This window comes from Scyliorhinus torazame, chromosome 1, assembly GCF_047496885.1.
Source record: "Scyliorhinus torazame isolate Kashiwa2021f chromosome 1, sScyTor2.1, whole genome shotgun sequence".
Lineage (NCBI taxonomy): Eukaryota > Metazoa > Chordata > Chondrichthyes > Carcharhiniformes > Scyliorhinidae > Scyliorhinus > Scyliorhinus torazame.
Window position 1 is genome coordinate 274,213,694 of NC_092707.1, and position 21,327 is coordinate 274,235,020.

The 21,327-nt window shown below is 48.3% G+C and overlaps 1 protein-coding gene across 9 annotated transcripts in view; it reads left to right on the plus strand.

The window, feature by feature from the left end:
- The window catches only part of LOC140421442 (1-phosphatidylinositol 4,5-bisphosphate phosphodiesterase beta-4-like), a 677,584-nt gene that overhangs the window by 539,645 nt on the left and 116,612 nt on the right, over positions 1 to 21,327 (plus strand). For all 9 annotated transcript variants that reach the window (XM_072506170.1, XM_072506171.1, XM_072506164.1 and 6 more), the window contains 2 exons: positions 2,202 to 2,251; positions 5,354 to 5,419. In XM_072506170.1, coding sequence (XP_072362271.1) covers positions 2,202 to 2,251; positions 5,354 to 5,419 — 116 coding nt within the window. The remainder of the gene's footprint in view (positions 1 to 2,201; positions 2,252 to 5,353; positions 5,420 to 21,327) is intronic.

Genomic DNA, 21,327 nt, shown 5'->3' on the forward strand with positions numbered 1-21,327 from the left:
GATAACCATGAAACTATGATCAGTTCTCGTAAAAACTCAGTGAGTTCACTGTGTCCTTTCGGAAGGACACCTGCTGTCTTTCCCTGGTTTGACCTAAATGAGACTCTCGATTGACAACAACATGGTTGACCGTTAACTGCCCTCTGAAACAAGCTAACAAGTCACTCAGTGGGCAAATAGGGATGGGCATATGCTCACATCCCACAAAAGATAAAAAGCACATACACATATCGCTCTATGCTTACCCTTATTGTATAATGTACAAGTGAATGAGCAATTTGACCTATCAAAGATGTTCCTTCCACAAACCATACAAAGTTGGCAGTGCTAGTGAACAACTCGGGGTTTGTGTGGTAAACTAGCAGATTCGGTGTTGTTAACATTTTTGATTTTGTACCCCTGCTTACCAAGAGTACATATGGGGAACTTGGGCCCAGAACTTTCCTTCCATTAGTATCTATTAAATGGACACTTCAGTTTTCGATACACATTCCTGGATGTCAAAGCTCTGCCTCAGGAAGTCTATTTTATAGAATTCCTGCAGTGCAGAAGGAGGCAATTCGTCCCATCGAGTCTGCACCGACCCTCTGAAAGAGCATCCGACCCAGGCCCACTAAATAACCTGCTAAACCTTCATTACTTGCGTTTCTCTGCATATTAAGGGCTTTTAAAAAGAAATTTTGACTACCCAATTTTTTTTTCCAATGAAGGGGCAATTTAGCGTGGCCAATCCACTTGCCCTGCACATCTTTGAGTTGCGGGCGTGAGACTCACGCAGACACTGGGAGAATGTCCAAACTCCACACAGGACAGTGACCAAGGGGCCGGGATCGAACCCGGCTCTTTGGCGCCGTGAGGCAGCAGTGCTAACCACTGCGCCATCGTGCTGCCTGTTTTAAGGACTTAATCTTTGTTCCCATCATGTTCTTTCCTTGTCGTGCTTTATCATAACAAAATAAATTCAAACAAATTTTAGCTGCTGCATATTTTCACCTTTTGCCCTCTGGCCCTGCAGATCTGTCTTCAATTGGCCTTTGTTCAACTCCCGAAACTCTCAACTTTATATTTGCTTACACAACTTTTTAAAAATCTTAACCTTTATGTTCTTTTTGATCTGCTTCTTCAGCCATTTTGGCTGTGCCTTTAGATTGTGCAGACATGATGGGCAAAATCGCCTCCTTCTGAGCCACAACAATTCTGTAATTATAATTCTTAAATCTTATTAAAATGTTTGTTTTCCATATTCCTGATAAACACATTTATTTCCTTTATTTGGTCTGTGGGAAGTGGGTATCGCTGGTAAGGCCTGCAATTATTGCCCATCCCTAAGGCCCTTGCAATGAGAGGTTTGCTGGGCCGTTTTAGAGGGCAAGAGTCCACCACATTTCAGTGGGTCTGAAGTCACATGTAGGCCAGACCAGATAAGGATGGCAGATTTCCTTCCCTCAAGGACATTAGTGAACCAGGTGGTTTTTAAATTAAAATCTGTTGGTTTTGTGATTGTTATTAACAAGACTAACATTTTATTGCACAGATATCAAAACACTAAATTCAAATTGCCCAAGCTGCGGTGGGGGGATTTGAATCATTTCTCCATTGGTCTGGGCCTCTGGTTCAATGCTCCAGTAACATTAGCACTGTGGTATCATTGCTTTGTGGTTCCACAGCCACGATCCACATTTACAAAACTCAAATGCATTTTATTAAGTCCTCAAATTCTTTGTTACTTTATCCTTCATCGTATTCAATGTAATTATACAACTTCATACTTTCCTACATTTCCACAATTAATTAATTTGCTATAAAAGGCTTTGGGACATCCTGTTCTTGTGAAAGGCACTATATAAATGCAAGTCTTTCTCTTTAGTGATGACGAAAACTCAAATGTTCCCCACATCCAGATTCATAATAAGTTGTGATGAGTTGTTGAATTTTAAACCTATAATTTGGCTTTAAAAAAATATCAGGTCGTTATTTCGTTACTGTTTTTGGGATCCGGCTGCTCGCAAATTGGTTGCCATGATTCCCAACTTAATCTGTTAAGAGTTGTTTCCTTTTTCATCATGAATGTCATAGAATCACATGTGTCTTGTCTATCCTTATGGTATCATTTGGTTGAACTGTTGATGTATTTAAAATAATTAGATAGAGTTTCAATTGCGCTGAATAATCATTGCTGAAACTTTGGTTTTTTTTTACAGATTCAACGCTAGTACCTCAAGTGAATATTGAGGACTTGAAGCAAATGAAGGTAATTTTGAAATTACATTTTGGAAAATGCAATCATTGTTCATTCTTGAGATCTGGATGTTGCTGGCAAGATTGACATGGTTACCCATTCCTAATGAGCTGCCTTCTTTTTTTTAGAAATTGTAGAGTACCCAATTCATTTTTTCAATTAAGGGGCAATTTAGCGTGGCCAATCCACCTACCCTGCACATCTTTTGGGTTGTGGGGGCGAAACCCACGTAAACACGGGGAGAACGTGCAAACTCCACACGGACAGTGACCCAGAGCCGGGATCGAACCTGTGACCTTGGCGCCGTGAGGCAACAGGGCTAACCCACTGTGCCACCGTGCAGCCCATGAGCTGCCTTCTTGAAACCACTGCAATCTGTGTGGTATAGGAACGCTCATGGTTCTGTTTGGAAGGCACTTTGACCCAGTCGCAACGAAAGAACAGCAGCGATATATTTCCAAGTCAGCATGGCATATGCAACTTGGAGGGGCATATTCGCCGGCAGTAGAGTTTGGGGCCTCGGACGGTACTGTTGAAGAAATTGCTGCAGTGCATCTTGTAGATGTGTACACGCTGCTGCCACTGTGCACTGGTGGAGGAGGGGGTGAATGCTTAAGCTGGGGAATCAGGTGCAAGTCATGCAGAATGCTTTGTCCTGAATAATGTCGCGTTTCTTGAGTGTTGTTCGGGATCTTCACTCTTCCAAACAAATGGAGTGTATTTCATCACAAGCTGTCTTGTGCGTGGTAGATGGTGAAGAGATTTTGGGGATTCAGAAGAAGAGCTACTGCAAAATCCCCATCCTTATGTGGCTGATCCAGTTCAGTTTCCGATGAATGGTGACCCATATATAATATATCAAATTATTCTGCAGACCTCTGTACCTTCAGGTCACCTTTCTGTTTGATTCAGTCTGTTTGCGTCCTCTTTGCTTTGCTGAGTAATCATTGCATTGGCAGAAGGTATCCATTAACTTGATCAAGTGGCCATTACTCATGTGTGAGTCTTGAAAGTGGGTTCTGGTTGACTCTGGCCACCATGGACAACGCTTCGTCTTGCTCTCCATATCATCAAGTGGGCACTTCAGCAATGGTTGTCAGGTAGTATGAATCACACTCTGAACCCACGCTAAATTGCCCCTTAATTGGAAAGAAAAAAATGGGTACCTTTAAATATAAAAAAGAAAATACCCTCCTGACACCAATGGGTAGTCAATTAACTGATTGGCAGGTTGAGGACACCGTCAGGGTCTTCCCAGTGTCAGATGGTCCCATACTGAGTCAGGCCGGTGGCCTCTTGGCGGTAAGCTGGAGGCTGCCCATACCACTGACATCATGAAGGGCTGACAAAAATGTGAGGGCTGCAACCTTGGCCATAACCTCTTCCTGTGGATGGGTTTCGCCTCCAAAATAATGACCCTTCGAGCTGCGAGCCTTCCATATTTTTATAGAGAAATCAGACTTCGCGGCCCTCCCACTCCCCAACAGCCTCAGCACGCTCCACCTCTGCCAGTGGGGCTGCTGCCTACAACTGCTGTAATAGGCCCCTCCCATTGGCACTCACACTTCAGGCACCCGCTTATCCTCTTTAATTGCATGCAAACACGGAGGCAGCCTGTTAATTAGCCACTTTCCAGTACTGGACTCCGAAACGGCCCTGACGTGTCGGGAAATTTCCGCTCTATAGGTCGCAGTCATTTGCTGAACGAACTAGCGGAACCATCGAGGGTCTTTGGTCCCTTTTTATCATCACTTGCTGACTCCCAATTTCTAAAATTATCAGAAAAGCTCTACATCAAAGTGTGTTATTAACTGTCGCTATCCAGAAGCCGTTTTAAGGTATCATGCATACCATTAAGTGAAGTTGTAGCAGGGTTACTGCACATAAGCTGTTTAAAGAAGCTGCTTGGAAAATGTCAACATTTGAGGTGAGAACAAATGGGTTAACGTTTTGGGGCGAGAGCCATTTGCCAAAGATCTGTGGCCTTTTGTTTGTGGTGGAAATTTCTATATCCTCTGATGGGAACCATAAATCCTGCTGAAATATCCAGAGTCTGGAGAGATCCCCTATTATAAAGAAACAGCTTGCATAAACTCAGGGTGCTTTATATCCAGTTTTGAAGTGCAGTCATTGTTGTATATTAGGAGCATTTGCATGTCTGAATTTGTCCAGAACCTAAATCTATCTCCTCTTCTCATATCTTGACCAAGTCCTATTAATATGTATGTTTGTAATTCACTTACTGATCTCCACTATCCTTTATCTCATACTCGTGTAACACTTCTCAGCAGTTGTCAAATCGCATTTTATTCAATGGTGTCTTTCGTTAAGTTGATTCAAAATAATGCCACCTTAACCCGTCTCAGGAATGATGTTATAAGGATCTGGAAGAAAATTGTTTGCCTGTTCCGTGAACTAGAAAATCATCCATTACCAATTCAGCCCCTCAGGCCTGACCCGGTACAATTAGATCAAGGCCGATCTTCTACCTCAACATCATTTCCACCCACCCCCCCACCAAGAGAAATCCCACAACGTCAGTAATTCTGCACTATGCTAAATCCAGAAGTTGCGATTAGCTTTAGAGGGCCAATGATTGCAGAAGCTGATAGTTCGCCATCGGAAATCCCTGCAAGATCTGGGACATGTGAAAACGTACTGTTGTGTGTTTAATTTAGTAGTTTTGGGTCAGTATTACAGTAACGAAGTTGTTCCTGACATTTAATCCGTTATATTCCTGTAACAATATTATTGTAATGTGGCAATGTGCATTAAAAGCAAATCAAAGCTATCAGCCAAGGGGGGTCAGAAAGTTCACCCATCAACACTGTAGAGGGTTAATAAAATCAAAAATCTTACAAGCATTTTCTGATACAAGTATGCATGCAAAGTACATTGCACTTGCCATTTTTTTGTTGATAATGAGCAAAATGGAAATAATGACTGTCATATATAAAGGGAAAGGTACAAAAGCAGGCCGTGCTACAACAAAGCAATGGGATAATTGATATAACCTCTTCAAAGGAAAGCAGTGCATATCCTGAACTCCCATTGCAATTATAGTATGTTCTGAGTTGCAAACAATCAAAATCATTTTGTTATCTGATATTCTAGGCCTACCTGAAATTGTTGAAGAAGCAGCAAAAAGATCTGATTGCGCTGAAGAAGAAACATGCCAAGGTATGTGTGTACTCTCAACATCTTTCTGAACTGGAGGAGGCCACTTCGCCTCTCAGAGATGCTCCACCATACAGTTATATCATGGTCCATCTGCGACCCAACTCTATATTTGCTGCATAGCCTTTTATACCTTTGTTCAGCAGGAATCTACCAATCTCAGATCGAAAATGAACAATTGAGGTAGAGCGTTTCCAACTGCTAACTCCCTTTGTGAGAGTTTCACTACTGAACGGTCTAGCCCTTATTTTTATTGTCCCCACAGTCCTGTAATCACCAACCAGTGGAAGTAGTTTCCTCTCTGTCTACCCTATCTGCTTCCCTTAATGTCTTGGAACTTAAACAAGGTCATTCTTTGAATTCTAGGGAATACTATCCTGTTGGTGTAATTTATCTTTGTAATTTAACCCTTGGCCTTAATAGGATCCAAGCTGGTTGTCAAAGGTGAAACCAAGACACACTGTTTATCTTTATTGGCCCTCGGCTCTCCCGCGCACCCCCTCTCTGCCCCCCCCCCCCCCCCCGCAACACAGCCCAACATCCCAGCTGTCCCCTATGTATATGCACTTTGAAGAACAAATATAAATCATCAGTAAAATAAATAAAGGGTGGAGTGGAGTTGGGGTGGGGTGATGGCCTCGAGTGGGGCGCTGTACCTCAAATAAAGCGTCAAAAAAAACTTATGAAATCAAATCAAAATGGTGTCCCCTTCTGATTAAAACAAATGGTCAGTAAAATAAATGAATTAAAGACTGGTGACAGCCCTGGTGAGGGACTGTAACTTTATTTTTAAAAGGGCTGGATTCACCCAATGCACCTTTAGCAGGGTGTTTCCCGGCAGCTGCAGAGCCGAGATTGACACCGCTATTCAACGGCACTGAGCTGGGGGGTTTTAGGCCTCGGAGTTTCTCGTCGTCGAGGGAACACTTACGAGGTTTTCCTGTACTGTGAAGCAGCAGGAACATTTTGAAAGGCACCCCCGATCTCGACACTCCACCCTTTCAGGACCCCCTCTCACCCCTCCAACATATCCTCAGCCCCATCTAACCCCTTCATTCCCCCCCCCCTTTCATGGACATGCCCCCCCCAGGCCCTGACTCTTGGCAGTACCAACTTGGCACCCAGGCACCTTGGTATCACCAGCCTGGCACCCTGGCAATGCCAAGGTACTGCTCTGCCCTGCCCTGTCTATGACCACCCAGGGGCTCTAATGGCATGTGAGATCCTCCGAGGGCCATCACGCCTGGTCGTCCTGTCGAGGTCTCTCAGGCGCAGCCATTGACTCCCAGGCACTGGGTGAATACAGTATCCAGATAATTAAATTAGCCCAATGGCTCATTTAAGTATCATTATCTGGATCATGCCCTCACCGGGTGCCACGAGTCGGTCAGCCCGGTGCTGAGCCCGATTGGGACTCAATAATAATTTTTATTGTCACAAGCAGGCTCACATTAACACTGCAATGAAGTTACTGTGAAAAGCCCCCAGTCGCCACATTCCGGCAGCTGTTCGGGTACACAGAGGGAGAATTCAGTGTCTAAATTACCTAACAGCACGTCTTTCGGGACTTGTGGGAGGAACCCGGAGCACCCGGAGGAAGCCCACGCAGACACAGGGAGAACGTGGAAATTCCACACATACAGTGACCCAAGTGGGGAAATCGAACCCGGGTCTCTGCCGCTGTGAAGCAAAAGTGCTAACCACTGGCGCTCTCGCGATTCAGCCGTCAGGCGCGATGCAGTGGGACAATTCCGCCCAAAATGTCAAAAGGAACCTTAACAAACTGATCCAAAATGTAATTGCCAGGGGTGATGATGCACCCCTACCCCCCATGGTGCCCATCGGTCATTTGAGGCCTGAAGCATGCCGGTGGGCATTGCATGCTCCCTCTCCAAGGCCAGCCAACCGCAGGCCGTCAGCTTGAACAACCCCTCGACCACCTGCTGTCTGGTCCTATTAATGACATACTTTGCCGGGCGCAGGAGCACATATTTATATGTGCTGAAAGACAATTAATGCACATTGACTGTTCCCCTTAACCCTAACAACATAATCAACATTAACTGACCTTAACAATGTAATTGACAACACATGAATATTTGGAGTTCAGGTTATCATTCTACCTTATATTATCATTTATATGAAAGCTCAGGATGCCCGAGAAGGTACATCTTAAACAAGTTTAATTTGACAACAAAAGTAAAAGCCGCAACATGGCTTATAGTGCCAAGGACTACCGTTCCTACCTGACTCGGTTCGGGCGGCTTTTATGAGGCAATTTCTACAAGCCCCAGCTGATGGGCCTCCACCTTCTAGTGCGGAAGCTCCTATTCCACGAGTCCAACAGGGAGATTCATTGGGATGGTTATTACATCCCTACCCACAAAGTCCAAAGGTCCCAGTAGCCGGTTGTAGAGCAGACCGTTTTGCCCACGGCTGTGCTTCTTGTAAATGCTGGGCCGTGACGGGGTGAGTATCGTGTCGGGGAGCGCCTTTTTCACGACGAACGTCAAGGGGCCCTGCCATAGGTCCATATCGGCCCGTAATGTCCTCTGAAAGTACTGGGCATTCCATGTCCATGTCAGGCGCTGAGTTGTCTGCATCCTGCTGGTCTGGGCACAGGTCTCCAGTGGGGTGTGCACCTTGATTCAAGGTGGCAGTGGGGGGGGGGTTCATCCAACATGGTTTGCTCTGGGCAGGCTCCCTGCCTCTGAGGTGGTACACATGCATGCACATGGTTCGACCTCCAGCCTTGACTGTGTAAGAGATTGGCCCTGTTTTGTTCACTAATGTCCCTGGGATCCTCTGGGAGCTGTCCCCGAAATTTCGAATGATGGCACGTTCCCAGATTTAAATCCTCTGACATACGTTCAATGATTGTGGTACTTCTTCTAGAGGGCCTGCTTCTTTTCCACCTTCCCACCAAGGTTCAGGAACGTCAAACTTAGGCGGATCCGGAGGCATCAGCCCATCAGTAACTCTGCCGACGCTACCCTGGTTGTAGCATGTGGCGTAATCCGTTGAGTAAACAGGAACTGTGCCAGCTTTGTATCAACTGACCCTGTGGACTGATTCTTCATTCCCCGTTTAAATGTCTGGACTGCCCGTTCTGCCACACCGTTGGAAGATGGGTGATATGGGGCAGTTAGGAAGTGTTTCACCCAATAAACATGCATAAATCCTTGAAGTTCCTCACTGGTAAAGGGGGCCTCATTGTCAGTGACAATCACCTCTGGAATTCCATGGGTGCTAAAGGACTGGCACACCATCTCTACGGTGGCTCACGAATTGGTGGAAGACATTTGGTGCATGTCCATCCACTTTGAGTGAGTGTCGATCAGTAGGAGAAACATTGACCGCAAGAGGAGCCCAGAAAAGTCGGCGTGCAAACGGGACCAGGGGCATCCCAGCCACTTCCACGTGTGGAGTGAGGCTGATGGAGGGAACTCCGTTGCTCCTGGCAAGCCACATTTTGCCGCACCAGTCGCTCAATGTCGGCAGGGAGCTCTGGTCACCACACGTAATTCCTGGCGAGCATCTTCATTTTAGAAACCCCCGGATGTCTGCCATGCAAATGCTGCAAGATGGTTCGCTAACCTGGCCATGGGACAATCATGCAGGCTCTCCACGGATGATGCCTCCCTCCACGCTGAACTCCTGCTTTATTGGATGACATAGCACAGTTTTGCCAATGTAATGTCCTTTTGAGTCCATGCAAGGATTTAAGCGACTGCGACAGGTAATGTGCCCATAAAGTTTAATGCTAACACAACTTAATCTGCGACTGACGGGGCTTAAAGGCAGTGGGAGTCAGCTAAGGGCATCCACATCCGCAAAAACCTGTGCCTGGACGATTTTTGTATGCCGCCAACAGCAAAGCCCACAGTTGAATCCTGGGCCAAAGCTATCAGCGGTATCAATTTATCCCCCTTGAATAGGCCGAGTAGGGGTTTGTGGTCCATGATAAATAAGATGACGCCTTTAGATATATTGTTGGAATTTCTTAACTGCAAAAGTCCTTGCTTTTCAATCTGGACATAACGGTACTCCACATTGGCCAGAATCCTGGACAGGTAGGCCTTTTCATCCCACCAATGGGACAACAGCGCCCCAACACCATGTGGAGAGGCTTCACACGTAAGGACGAGTGGCTTTGATGGGTCGTAATGCATGAACGGTTTTGAAGATAACAGCTGTTGCTTCACCCTGGTGAATGCTTCCACTTGTGACGCTTTCCATGCCCATTTCTGCTTCTTTGTTCAGGGCACATGAAGAGGCGGCAACAAGGTAGCCAAGTTCGGGTTAAACTTCCCGTAATAGTTGATAAGTCCCTGGAAGGACCTCAGCTCTGTCACGTTCTCAGGTGTTGGGGCTCCTTTGATGGCCGGGACCTTTCCTCCACACGGTGCAACCCATCCTTATTGACATGATATTCCAAACATGTGACTCCTTTCGCCTGGAAGACGCACTTTTCCCTTTTCAGGTGAACACCCACGTCGGAAAACTGTGGAAGGACCTCTTCGTAGTTGCCCAGGTGTTCCTTCTTTAATAGGTACATCGTCCAGGTAGACAGCCATCTTGGGGAGTTCTTGGGAAACTGCACACGCCGGTGACACCCCGAATGGAAGCCGGGTCTACTCATACAGCTCTCTGTGGGTGTTGATGGTAACTTATTTTCCAGACACCGCATCTAGCTCCAACTCCAGGTACACATGGCTGGTGTCCAGTTTTGTGAAGGAGTGGCGTCCAGCTAACTTCGCATACACGTCCTCTGAGCGTGGCATGGCGTACCTGTCCAGGCGGGAGGCCATGGTGATGGTCATTTTATAGTCGCCGCACTGGTGAACGGACTTGTCTAGTTTCAGCAGCTGGACCACTGCCGCTGCCCATTCTGAGAACTGGACTATGCGCATGATGCCCAGGTTTTTCAGGCACGGAGGCTCAACATCAGTGCATATAGGACCAGACGGGCCTTCTGGGTCAATGTAGATTTTAGCTGTAACACCCTTTATCTTTCCCAGACTGTCCTGGAAAACAGCCGGATACTTTCTGAGGACTTCGCACAAACTGCCATTACCGATCTGGAAGATATGTTGGCAGTCCAGCTGGAGTTTTTGTAACCAGTTACAGCCAAGGAGGCTAGGCCTGTGTTCCTGCACCACAACCAGTGGTAACCGGACTGACTGCTGTCCATGGGTGACCAGGGGTACCGTGGTCCCAATGATGATCAATGGTTCTCTAGTGTCTGTTGCCAGCTGGACCTTGGTATCCTTCAAGTCCAGGTGCTGGACGCCTAGATGTAGCTTATGGAACGTTTATTGTCCAATAATTGAAACCGCAAAAGCAATATCAAATTTCATATCATTGGGGTGACCATTAACCTGGGGCGTTATTCTTATTGGTGCTAGTTTGGGGGCCCTGATATAGTTTAACTGCATGAAGTCATCTTCCTCGGGCAGGGGAATGTGCAGAGCCCTGGCTTTGGGTGCTTATGTCACCTGGCCAGGACGACAGGGTCGCTGGCAATTCTGGTGGCCTCGACCACTACCGTTCCTGTGACCGCAGGTGCAGCATTGATGTAGGTATTCCTCACCATCTTCTGGGAAGATGTCCTGTCGACCTGGCAGCCCTTGGCCAATGGGTTTGACCACGGCACTATTTTTGAGGGGATAGGGTCATATAAGTCCTATCCTTGAGTGGCGTCACTCATCAGAATGGGGGCCGGCTAACACTGTGCACATTATAGTCCCCAGAACCCTGGATTTCCTGAAGCCCCATTTCTACGTTCCTGCGGGAGAGCAACACTATGGCCCATTTTAGATCCAAAGCTAGTCCTGCTAACAGCTTCCTTTGGGTCGACATATTATTTATGCCACGCACCAACTGCTCTCTCAACATCTCTGGGAAGGATGGGCCAAATTTACAATTCTTGGCTAACCTGCGAAGGGGTGTCAAAAACTCTGTAACCAATACCCCAAGGGCTCGCCCGGCCATGTTAAAGCAGTATCTCTGCATGATTACCAACTGCTTGGGGTCGTAAGGATTGCAATATGTTCTGCATGTTCACTAAAGGTTTTTTGAGTCCGGAGCCGCCAGGTAGGTGAGATTCTTAACACGCTGAAAGTTGGTCAAGAGTATTACCTTTTGCCGGTCATCTCCAACAATACCAGCAGGATTCTGTGATCCTGAGGCTAAGTGTTGATGCCATCGGAAATGCCGTGGCGTTTCCCGACGGCATCAACACGGCCTCAGGATCAGCAATTCTGGACCCTACAGGGGGGCCAGCACGGCACTGGAGCGGTTCACGCCGCTCCAGCTGCTGATCCCGGCCGAACTGGGCGCCGCGGGATCCGCACATGCGCAGTGGCACCGGCGCCAAAGCGCGCATGCGCAGTGGCTTCCTTCAACGCGCCGGCCCCGATGCAACGTGGCGCAGGGCTACAGGGACCGGCACGGAAGAAAGGAGTCCGCCAGCCAGAGAGGCCGGCGCCCCGTTCGTGGGCCAGGCCACATCGGAGTCCCCTTCCTGGGGTTGGAACCCCCCTCCGACCCTTCCACGCCAAGTTCCGGCCGGCTGAGAGCAGGTGTGGGCGGCGTCGGCAGGACTCTGCGTTTTTACGACGACCGCTCGGCCCATCCTGGGCTGAGAATCAGCGGGCCAGCCGTGTAGAGCAGCCCCCACTCCGCTCTGCGGAAAATTGCGTGCCGGTGGCGTGGCGCGATTCGCGCCGGTCACGGGGATTCTCCAGCCTGGTCCTGGGCTGAGAGAATCCCACCCCATTTGCCTGCAAAAAATGCCGCATCCATTCGGTATATTGGGCCCAGATTTCCAAGCCTGCATCAAAGGCCTCTAGCCTTCCGAAAAACAGCAATTTTAAGGTCTCACAGTCAAGACAGCCAGGATTGCAGCCGTTGTTTTCCTCAGGAGGTCCCAGAAGGTAAATCCAAAAGACGTTGAATTCGACAACGAAAGTAAAGTCCGCAATGCGGCTTACAGTCCCAAGGTTCCAAACAGGACTACCATTCTATCCGGTCCCAGTCCAGGTTGGCTTTTATGAAGCAATTTCTACAAGCCACAGCTAATAGGCCTCTGCCCCCTTGTGGGGGAGCTCGTATTCCATGAGTCCCACGGGGAGATCAATTGGAGTAGCCCCCGTGGGTCTCGTGACGGTTAATACAAGTTATATAATGTGAATGCCACTCTTATCATTATTAAGAATCCACTTGAAGCAACAAATAATTTACACCTGTTCCAAAAGAACAATTTTGAGAGTAAAACCGCTATTTAATTGCCTAAAAATAACAACCACAGTTGCAAGATGCACATGGCACGTTTTTCTGAATTAAATTGATTTGCATCTTTGTAGAGTAACGGGATTCAAAAATTAATCATGTTGTAGAAGCTATTAATACCTATGAAAGTAGCCTCAAGGTAGGAACGATAATCTAACGATTTAACATTAATGTTATGGCTTATAATCTTACCTGCAACGTACTTATCTCTGCTCAGTAATCACTGAGTGAAAGGGTACCGTTCCGACCTGCAACAATACCAGATTATAGAAACATAAATAGGAGCTGGCCCTTTGAGCTTAATCCACCATTCAACAGTTAACATCTGATCCCCCACTACAGTTCCATCTTCTTGCATTATCCTCGATTTCCTTAATTCCTTCTGTACCCAAAAATCCATCAACCTGTCTCAAATATACTCAATGACTGAGAATCCAAACACTCCAGGGTGGAAAATTCCAAAGGTTTTACCCCCCCCCCCCCCCTTCCTGCCAGAAAATTCCTCCTCCGCTCCCTCAGAAAATGATCAACACCTTGTTCTGAGACTGTGACCCGATGTTCTATATTCACCAGCCAGCGGGAAACAACCTCTCGGCCAAGCCCCATAAGAATTTTATTTATTTCGATGAGATCACCTGCCATCTTCTAAACTCCGGGGAACGTAGGCCTAGTTTACTCAATCTCTCCTCATAGGACAATCCCTCAAACCAGTTAAATTGTTCTCGGTTACATGACAATATAGTAGCAGGTATTAGTTATTCAACTGGTAAATGCCCTATTTTATGATGCGCAAGATGAGATTTTCCTAAATCTAATTTAAGTGGAAGAAAAATTAGTTGGGTTTCTTTCTAGACATGCAGTGCAACTCACCTAGTATCTGCTGTACCCGGGTTATCCAGCATTTCGGGATGGCAAACTTGGGAAATCTCCACAGCCTGCAAGTGAATTATTGCTGGCAGGTTATGGTTTAATATCTAGTCATGAATAATGTCTTGAGCAATTTGATATTTGGATCAGCACTTCAATTTGATGGAACTGGTTTAGCATTTTGCAAGATTATGCCTGGATCTTAATCTTGCAGAAATTTATTTCGTGTGAATAATAATATATGAATGTATGCCCGTGGGCACATATTTTAGTGAATAAAATACTGAAACCACTAACTTCACTGATAACTATGAAGGTATGAATATATTTGCAATTTTAGCCATCCCCTCCTCACCTAACATTTTAATGTCAGCCGTGGCTCAGTGGGTAGCATTCTCACCTGTGAATCAGAAGGTTGTGGTTTCAGGTCCCATTCCAGAAACTTGAGCACACAATTAGTTTAGTGCAGCATTGAAGGAGCGCTGCACTGTCAGAGGTGCCGTCTTTCAGATTAAACCAAGCCCACCTCCCCTGCACTATCAAGTGGATGTGAAAGATCCCGTAACACTATTTGAAAGAAGAGTAGGGGTGTTCTTTTGGTGACCTGGCCAACACCTAAAGCAGATTATCTGATCATTATCGCAGTGCTGTTTGTGGGAGCTAGCTGAGTACTAATTGGTTCTCATGTTTCCTGTATTACAACAACGACTAAGCTTCAAAAATACCTCATTGGCTATAATGCATTTTGGGATGTCCTGAAGTTGTGAGAGGTACTAATTTCCACTGGTGCTGGCCACACGATCATATGAAATAAGAGCAAAAATTCAACCCCTCGAGCCTCCTTTGCCATTCAATAATATCATAGCTCATCTGCTTGTGTTGGGTTTCACATTCCCCATCTATCCCCCGATAACCTTTGATTCTCTTGCTCAACAAGAATCCATCCACTTCCGCCTTAAAAATATTTAAAATGCCTCTATCGCCTTCTGAGGCAGAGTTCCAAAGTCGCACAAACCTCTGAGAGAAAAAGATTCTCCTAATCTCTGTCGAAAAAGGGCGCCCCCTAATTTTAAAAGCATAGCTCTTGACCCACCACGAGAGGAAGCATTCTTTCCAACATCCACCTCTTCAAGACGGTTCAGGATCTTATGTACTTCAGTGAAGTAACCACTCACTCTTCTACACCCTAGTGGAAGCAAGCCCAGCCTTGCCAACTGCTGCCACTTAACTCCCCTAAGTAGTTGCTTCGGCATAGGGATTATAACATTAAGAGTAGAAGCATGGATCGGCATAAGGCCCTCTCAAGCTTGTTGCGGCATGAGATAAGATCAGAGCTAACCTCAATCTCAATTGCCCTTTTCCTTTTGTTGCCCCCACATCCATTTGAAATCAAGCAATCTCAGCCTTGGAGTGTGCTCAACAACTGAGCACCCAGACCTCCATGGGGAAGAGAATTCCAGAGATTCACAATCCTCTGAGTAAAGAAATTTATTCTAATCTCAGCCCTAAATGGCCGTCTCCTTATCGTGAGAATGTTTTAGAAACTCTCGACCTAGGGGTGTGTACCTAGCCGAGCCCTTTCAGAATCATGTAGGTTTTAATGAGTTCCGGTCTCATTCTTCACAAGTCCAGAAAGAAACTCCAGAAGCACACAATATTCAAACCTAATCCTCTCCTCTCACCTCGAGTTGATCCACGGCATGTTACAGCAGGATTAGTGGACCTGGCTGATTTCTCTTTTTGCAGGTGAGCTTTTTGATGCTCTGCTGCTGCCTTTATTGAGATCAAATGAGAGTACAACTGAGCTATTCACGGAAGAAATGTGCTGATCTTTAGGGCAATTTGACATGTGCATTATTTACATAGATCTGAAATTCTGAAGGGGTAGCCTGCAGCAAGCAATTGGGAAGGCGAATGGAATGTTCGCCTTTATCCCAAGTGGATTTGAGTATAGGAGTAGTGGAATGTTGCTTTAATTGTATGGAACCTTGGTTAGACCACACCTTTTTCAAATTTAGTGTACCCAATTCATTTTTTCCAATTAAGGGGCAATTTACCATGGCCAATCCACCTAGCCTGCACATCTTTGGGTTGTGGGGGTGAAACCCACGCAAACACGGGGAGAATGTGCAAACTCCACACGGACAGTGACCCAGAGCCTGGATCGAACCTGGGACCTCGATGCCGTGAAGCGGCAGGGCTAATCCACTGTGCCACCGTGCTGCCCTGGCTAGACCACACCTGGAGTAGAATCATAAAATCCCTACAATGCAGAAGGAGTCCATTCGGCCCATCGGGTCTGCACTGGCCCTTCACCCTATCCCCGTAACCCAGTAACCCCACCTAACCTTTTGGACACTAAGGGGCAATTTAGCATGGCCAATCCACCTAACATGCATATCTTTGGACTGTGGGAGGAAACTGGAGCACCCAGAGGAAACCCACGCAGACATGGGAGAAAGTGCAAATTCCACACAGACAGTCACCCGAGGCTGGAATTGAACCCAGGTCCCTGGCGTTGTGATGCAGCAGTGCTAACCACTGTGCCACCGTGCTGCCCTGTACTTTTCTTTTTAGGAAACATTTTATTGAGGCATTTATAATTTTAACATTTTAATGTATTAACATTCTAAATAGGAGAACGTTCCGACACGCGCATAAGCCCAACAGTAACATACCCAGTTCCCCCCCCTGCCCTAACTTCTAGCTACCCTTATATTAGATTCCCTGCCCTTATTCTCCACTTCCATGCCTCACCTTTTCTCTTCTCTCACCCCCCCCCCCCCCCCCCAGTCCCCCGGCCCCCTTCTGCTGACGGTCAGTTTCCCCTTCCGCCCCAGGCCCTCGGATCATTCGCCACTCCAAAAATTGCCACCTCTGGACTCGGAGGTCACCCTCCCTTCCAGGACCTCAGACATGACATCTGCAAATCCCTGCCAAAATCCCCTCAGCTTCAGACACTGCCAAAACATATGTACATGATTCGCCGGACTTCCCCCGCACCTCCCACACCTGTCCTCCACCTCCTCAAAAAACCTACTCATCCGGGCCACAGTCATATGGGCCCTGTAGACCACCTTGAACTGGATTAGACTAAGCCTGGCATACGACGAGGATGAATTGATTCTTTTCAGAGCCTTCTCCCATAGCCCAACTTCCAACTCCCGTACCTGTTGGTACCGAAACCCGTTCCCACCCAGTAACTCAAACTCCTCCAGGCTCGGGAAACACTCCTCCATGAAGAGGTCCCCAAATCTCTCAATCCCTGCCCGCTGCCACCTCCTAAAGGGAGTGAACCACAGATCGGTGACCACGCAGACAGCCCCTCCAGTCTGATGTGTTGCCTCCATTGCTTCCACACTCTCAGGGCTGCCACTACCACTGGGCGTGTGGAGTACCGAGCCGGCGAGAACAGCAGAGGAGCTGTTAACAGAGCCTCCAGACACATCCCCTAACACGATGCCGCCTCTACCCGCTCCCACACCGACCCCTCTCCTACTACCCACTCACTCGAAATATTAGCTGCCCAGTAGTAATTAATAAAGTTCGGAAAGGCCAAGCCTCCCTCCACGCGCCCCCGCTCAAGAAGGACCTTCTTCACCCTCGGGGCTTTCCCAGCCCATATAAAATCCAAGATCGCCGCGTTCATTTTCCTAAAAAATGCTTTGGGGATAAAGTTTGGGAGACACTGAAACACAAACAGCAATCTCAGGAGGACTGTCATTTTCACAGTCTGTACCCTCCCCACCAGTGACAGCGGGGACCTGTGGAAGTCCCCTTTCATTTGCTCAATCACCCTGCCCAAATTTAGTTTATGAGGCTGACCCCAGTCCCTTGCCACCTGAATCCCCAGATGCCTAAAACTTCCTACCACATTCAACGGCATCTCCCTCAGTCTCCTCTCCTGCCCCCTTGCCTGGATCGTGAAGACCTCGCTCTTGCTCATGTTCAGTTTGTAGCCTGAGAACCAGCCAAATTCCTCCAGTATTCTCATAATTCCTGCGATTCCCCCCCAACGGGTCTGTTATATACAGGAGTAAATCGTCCGCATAGAGTGAGACCCTATGCTCCACCTCCCTCTCACTATGCCCCGCCAAATGTTCGATACCCTCAGCGCCATAGCCAAAGGGTCTATGGTCAGGGCAAACAGTAGTGGGGAGAGTGGACACCCTTGCCTTGTCCCCCTGCACAGACTAAAATACTGCGACCGAACCCGGTTAGTCTTTACATTCGCCACCGGAACCTGATAAAGCAACCGGACCCAATCCACGAATCCCTGCCCAAATCCAAACCTTCCCAGGACATCCCACAGGTACCTCCACTCCACCTGATCAAAGGCCTTCTCTGCATCCATGGCCACCACCACCTCACCTCGCCCCCCCTCAAATTTAGGAGCCGTCTAATATTGGATGTCAGGTCCCTTCACAAATCCCGTCTGGTCCTGCCCTATTACCTCCGGGACACAATCTCTATGCGCATGGCCAAGATCTCTGCCAGCAATTTAGCATCCACATTCAACAGGGAGATCGGTCTATACGACCCACAACACTCCAGATCCTTATCCCTCTTCAAAATAAGGGAGATCGATGCCTGTGATAACGTTGGGGGGAGCACTCCCAGCTCCTTGGACTCATTAAAAGCCTTTACCAGGATCGGCCCTAGCAACCCGGAGACTTTTTATAAAACTCAACTGGGTATCCATCAGGTCCTGGGGCCTTACCCGATTGCATCGCCCCCAAACCGTCCTTAACCTCCCCAAGCCCAATTGGGGCTCCCTAACCCTCCACCAAGTCCTCATCTATCCTTGGGAACTCCAGCCACCCCAGGAATCGCTTTGTACCCTCCTCCCTGGCTGGGGGTTCCGATTAATACAATCTACTGTAGAACTCCCGAAACTCATCATTCACCCCCGCCGAATCCAAAAGCCAACTTGCCCCCTGTATCTTTTACTTTCCCAATCTTTCTCGCTGCCTCCTGTTTCCTCAGCTGGTGCGTCAGCATCCTGCTGCCTTTTTCCCCATATTCATACACCGTTCCCTTTACCCTCCTTAACTGTCCCTCCTCCTTATCTGTGGATAGGAGCCCAAATTCTAGCTGCAGTCTCTGATGCACCTTCAGAAGCCCGTCAAACAGAGACTCCGCATACCTCCTGTCCACCTGCAAAATTTCACCGACCAGCCTGTCCAACTCCGCCCGCTCAGTCTTCTCCTTATGTGCCCCAATTGAGATGAGATCCCCCCCCTAATAACCACTTTCAGTGTCTCCCACAGCACCCCAGCTGAAACTTCACCTGTGTCATTGATCTTTATGTACCCCCGAATGGCCTCCCTCACCTCCTCCTCTGCTAACAGCCCCACATCCAACCTCCATTGCGTTCGCTGGGCCTTTCCTTTGTTGACTTGCAGGTCTACCCAACGCGGGGCACAGTCTGGCACCACAATTGCTGAATATTCAGCATCCACCACCTTTTGTCCAACACAAAGAAGTCTATCCGGGAATATACCTTGTGTACGTTGGAGTAGAATGAAAATGCCTTACTCCTTGGCCTCCCAAATCTCCGAGGAACCCCCCCGCCCCCCCATGCGCTCCATAAACCCCCTACCTCTTTGCCAGAGCTGATACCTTCCTACACCTGGAACTCGACCGATCCAGCCTCGGTTCCAGGCCGTGTTGAAATCTCCCCCCAGAATCAGTCGATATGAATCCAGGTCCGGGATATTCCCTCGCATCTGTCTGACAAACCCAACGTCATCCCAGTTTGGGACATATATATTTACCAATACCACGGCCATTCCCTCCAACTTCCCACTAACCTCCATAACATATCTAGCCCCTGGATCTGCCTCCATCTTCCCTACCTTGAACAGCACCTGTTTATTGACCAGGATTGCCACCCCTCTCGTTTTAGAGTCTAATCCCGAATGGAACAGCTGCCCAACCCATCCCTTCCTCAACCTAATCTGGTCCCCCACCTTCAGATGTGTCTCTTGCAACATGGCCACGTCCGCCTTTAGTTGCCTCAAGTGCGCGAACACACGGGCCCTTTGGCCCATTCAGTCCCCGAGCATTCCACGTGACCAACCTGGTCAGTGGGGCACCCCGCCTCCCCTCCCCTGACGATCAGCCATAACCTCTCCTAGGCCTGACTTCGGCCCATGTCCCACACCTCCCCTGGCCCGCCCTCGGGCAACACCGTCATCAACCCTCCTTCTCTTCCACTTTGAAAGTTCCCTCCCCATCAGCAGTCTAGTCCCCCCCACATCGATCTTCAGCTCGCCCCCCACTTTGCTTCTGTGAACTAGCCCTCCCAGCTAGCCTGGCAGACCCCGTCCATGGCACCTAGCATCTTGCCTCCCACTGGTTCCCCCCTTCCTGCTTTTAGTGCAAATTTAGAACTTAGAACTTAGAAAATACAGCACAGAACAGGCCCTTTGGCCCACGATGTTGTGCCGAACCTTTGTCCTAGATTAGTCATAGATTATCATTGAATTTACAGTGCAGAAGGAGGCCATTCGGCCCTTTGAGTCTGCACCGGCTCTTGGCAAGAGCACCCTACCCAAACTCAACACCTCCACCCAACACCAAGGGCAATTTGGACATTAAGGGCAATTTATCATTGGCCAATTCACCTAACCCGCACATCTTTGGACTGTGGGAGGAAACCGGAGCACCCGGAGGAAACCCACGCAGACACGGGGAGGACGTGCAGACTCCGCACAGACAGTGACCCAAGCCGGAATCGAACCTGGGACCCTGGAGCTGTGAAGCAATTGTGCTATCCACAATGCTACCGTGCAAACAGTCGAAACAAAGGCAAGAAGCAAAAACAAACAATCAATCCCTCCCAAGGGCCAAGCACAAAGGCCCACCCCTCCTCCTGTTACAAATTACTATACACCAGCCTAACCCCAAACCGAACCGAAAAAATCCAGCAAGAAACAGGCAAAACCCCTGAAATAAGTCCAAACAGCACAGATCCAGTTTACAAAACATAGTTCAGTTCTCGTCAGTCAAAGTTCAAGTTCCTCCTTCTCCTGTCAGTCTATTCTCCTTCATGATGTCCACTGCCCCCTCCGACGAGCCAAAGTACCACTCCCGGCCACCGTAGGTCAGTCACCCATAGGCGGGCCGGGTACAGTAGTCCAAACTTTATGCCCTTTTTGTACAGGGCCGACTTGACCTTATTAAAGCTCACCCTCCTCTTCACGAGTTCTGCCCCCAGGTCTTGATATACCCGGATCTCGACATCCTCCCAGAACAATTTTCCAGGTCCTCCACTTTCTCCAGCAGCTTCTTCTGCTGGTCACGCAGCATCTCAATCTCTGCTGCCATCGAGGTGGTCTGGTCCTCATGCTCCCCGCCAGCTCCTCCAACCTTTGGATCGCCTGACCCTGGGCCGCCAGTTTCGTCTCCACGCGGTCAACCACCGCCTTGATCGAGTCCATTGTTCGGGTCAGGTCCTCCGCACTCTCCTTCCGTTGTTGGGTGAACTTCTCATTTAAGAAGCTCACCAACTGGTCCATCTACCACTGAGCTGACTGGGTCCGACCCCGTTAGTCCACCATCCCCACTCGCGGTGTCCGGTCCTCACTTGCCACCACCGCCTGGTTCATTCTTTTCCGATGGCTTCTGGGCCGCAGCTCCATGAACTGGGGGTCCCTTTCATCTGTTCTTGCTTCTACACCCTGGGTGGGATTCTCCCAGCCCTGCACCGGGCCGGAGAATCCCCGCGAACGTGCCACGCCGCCCCG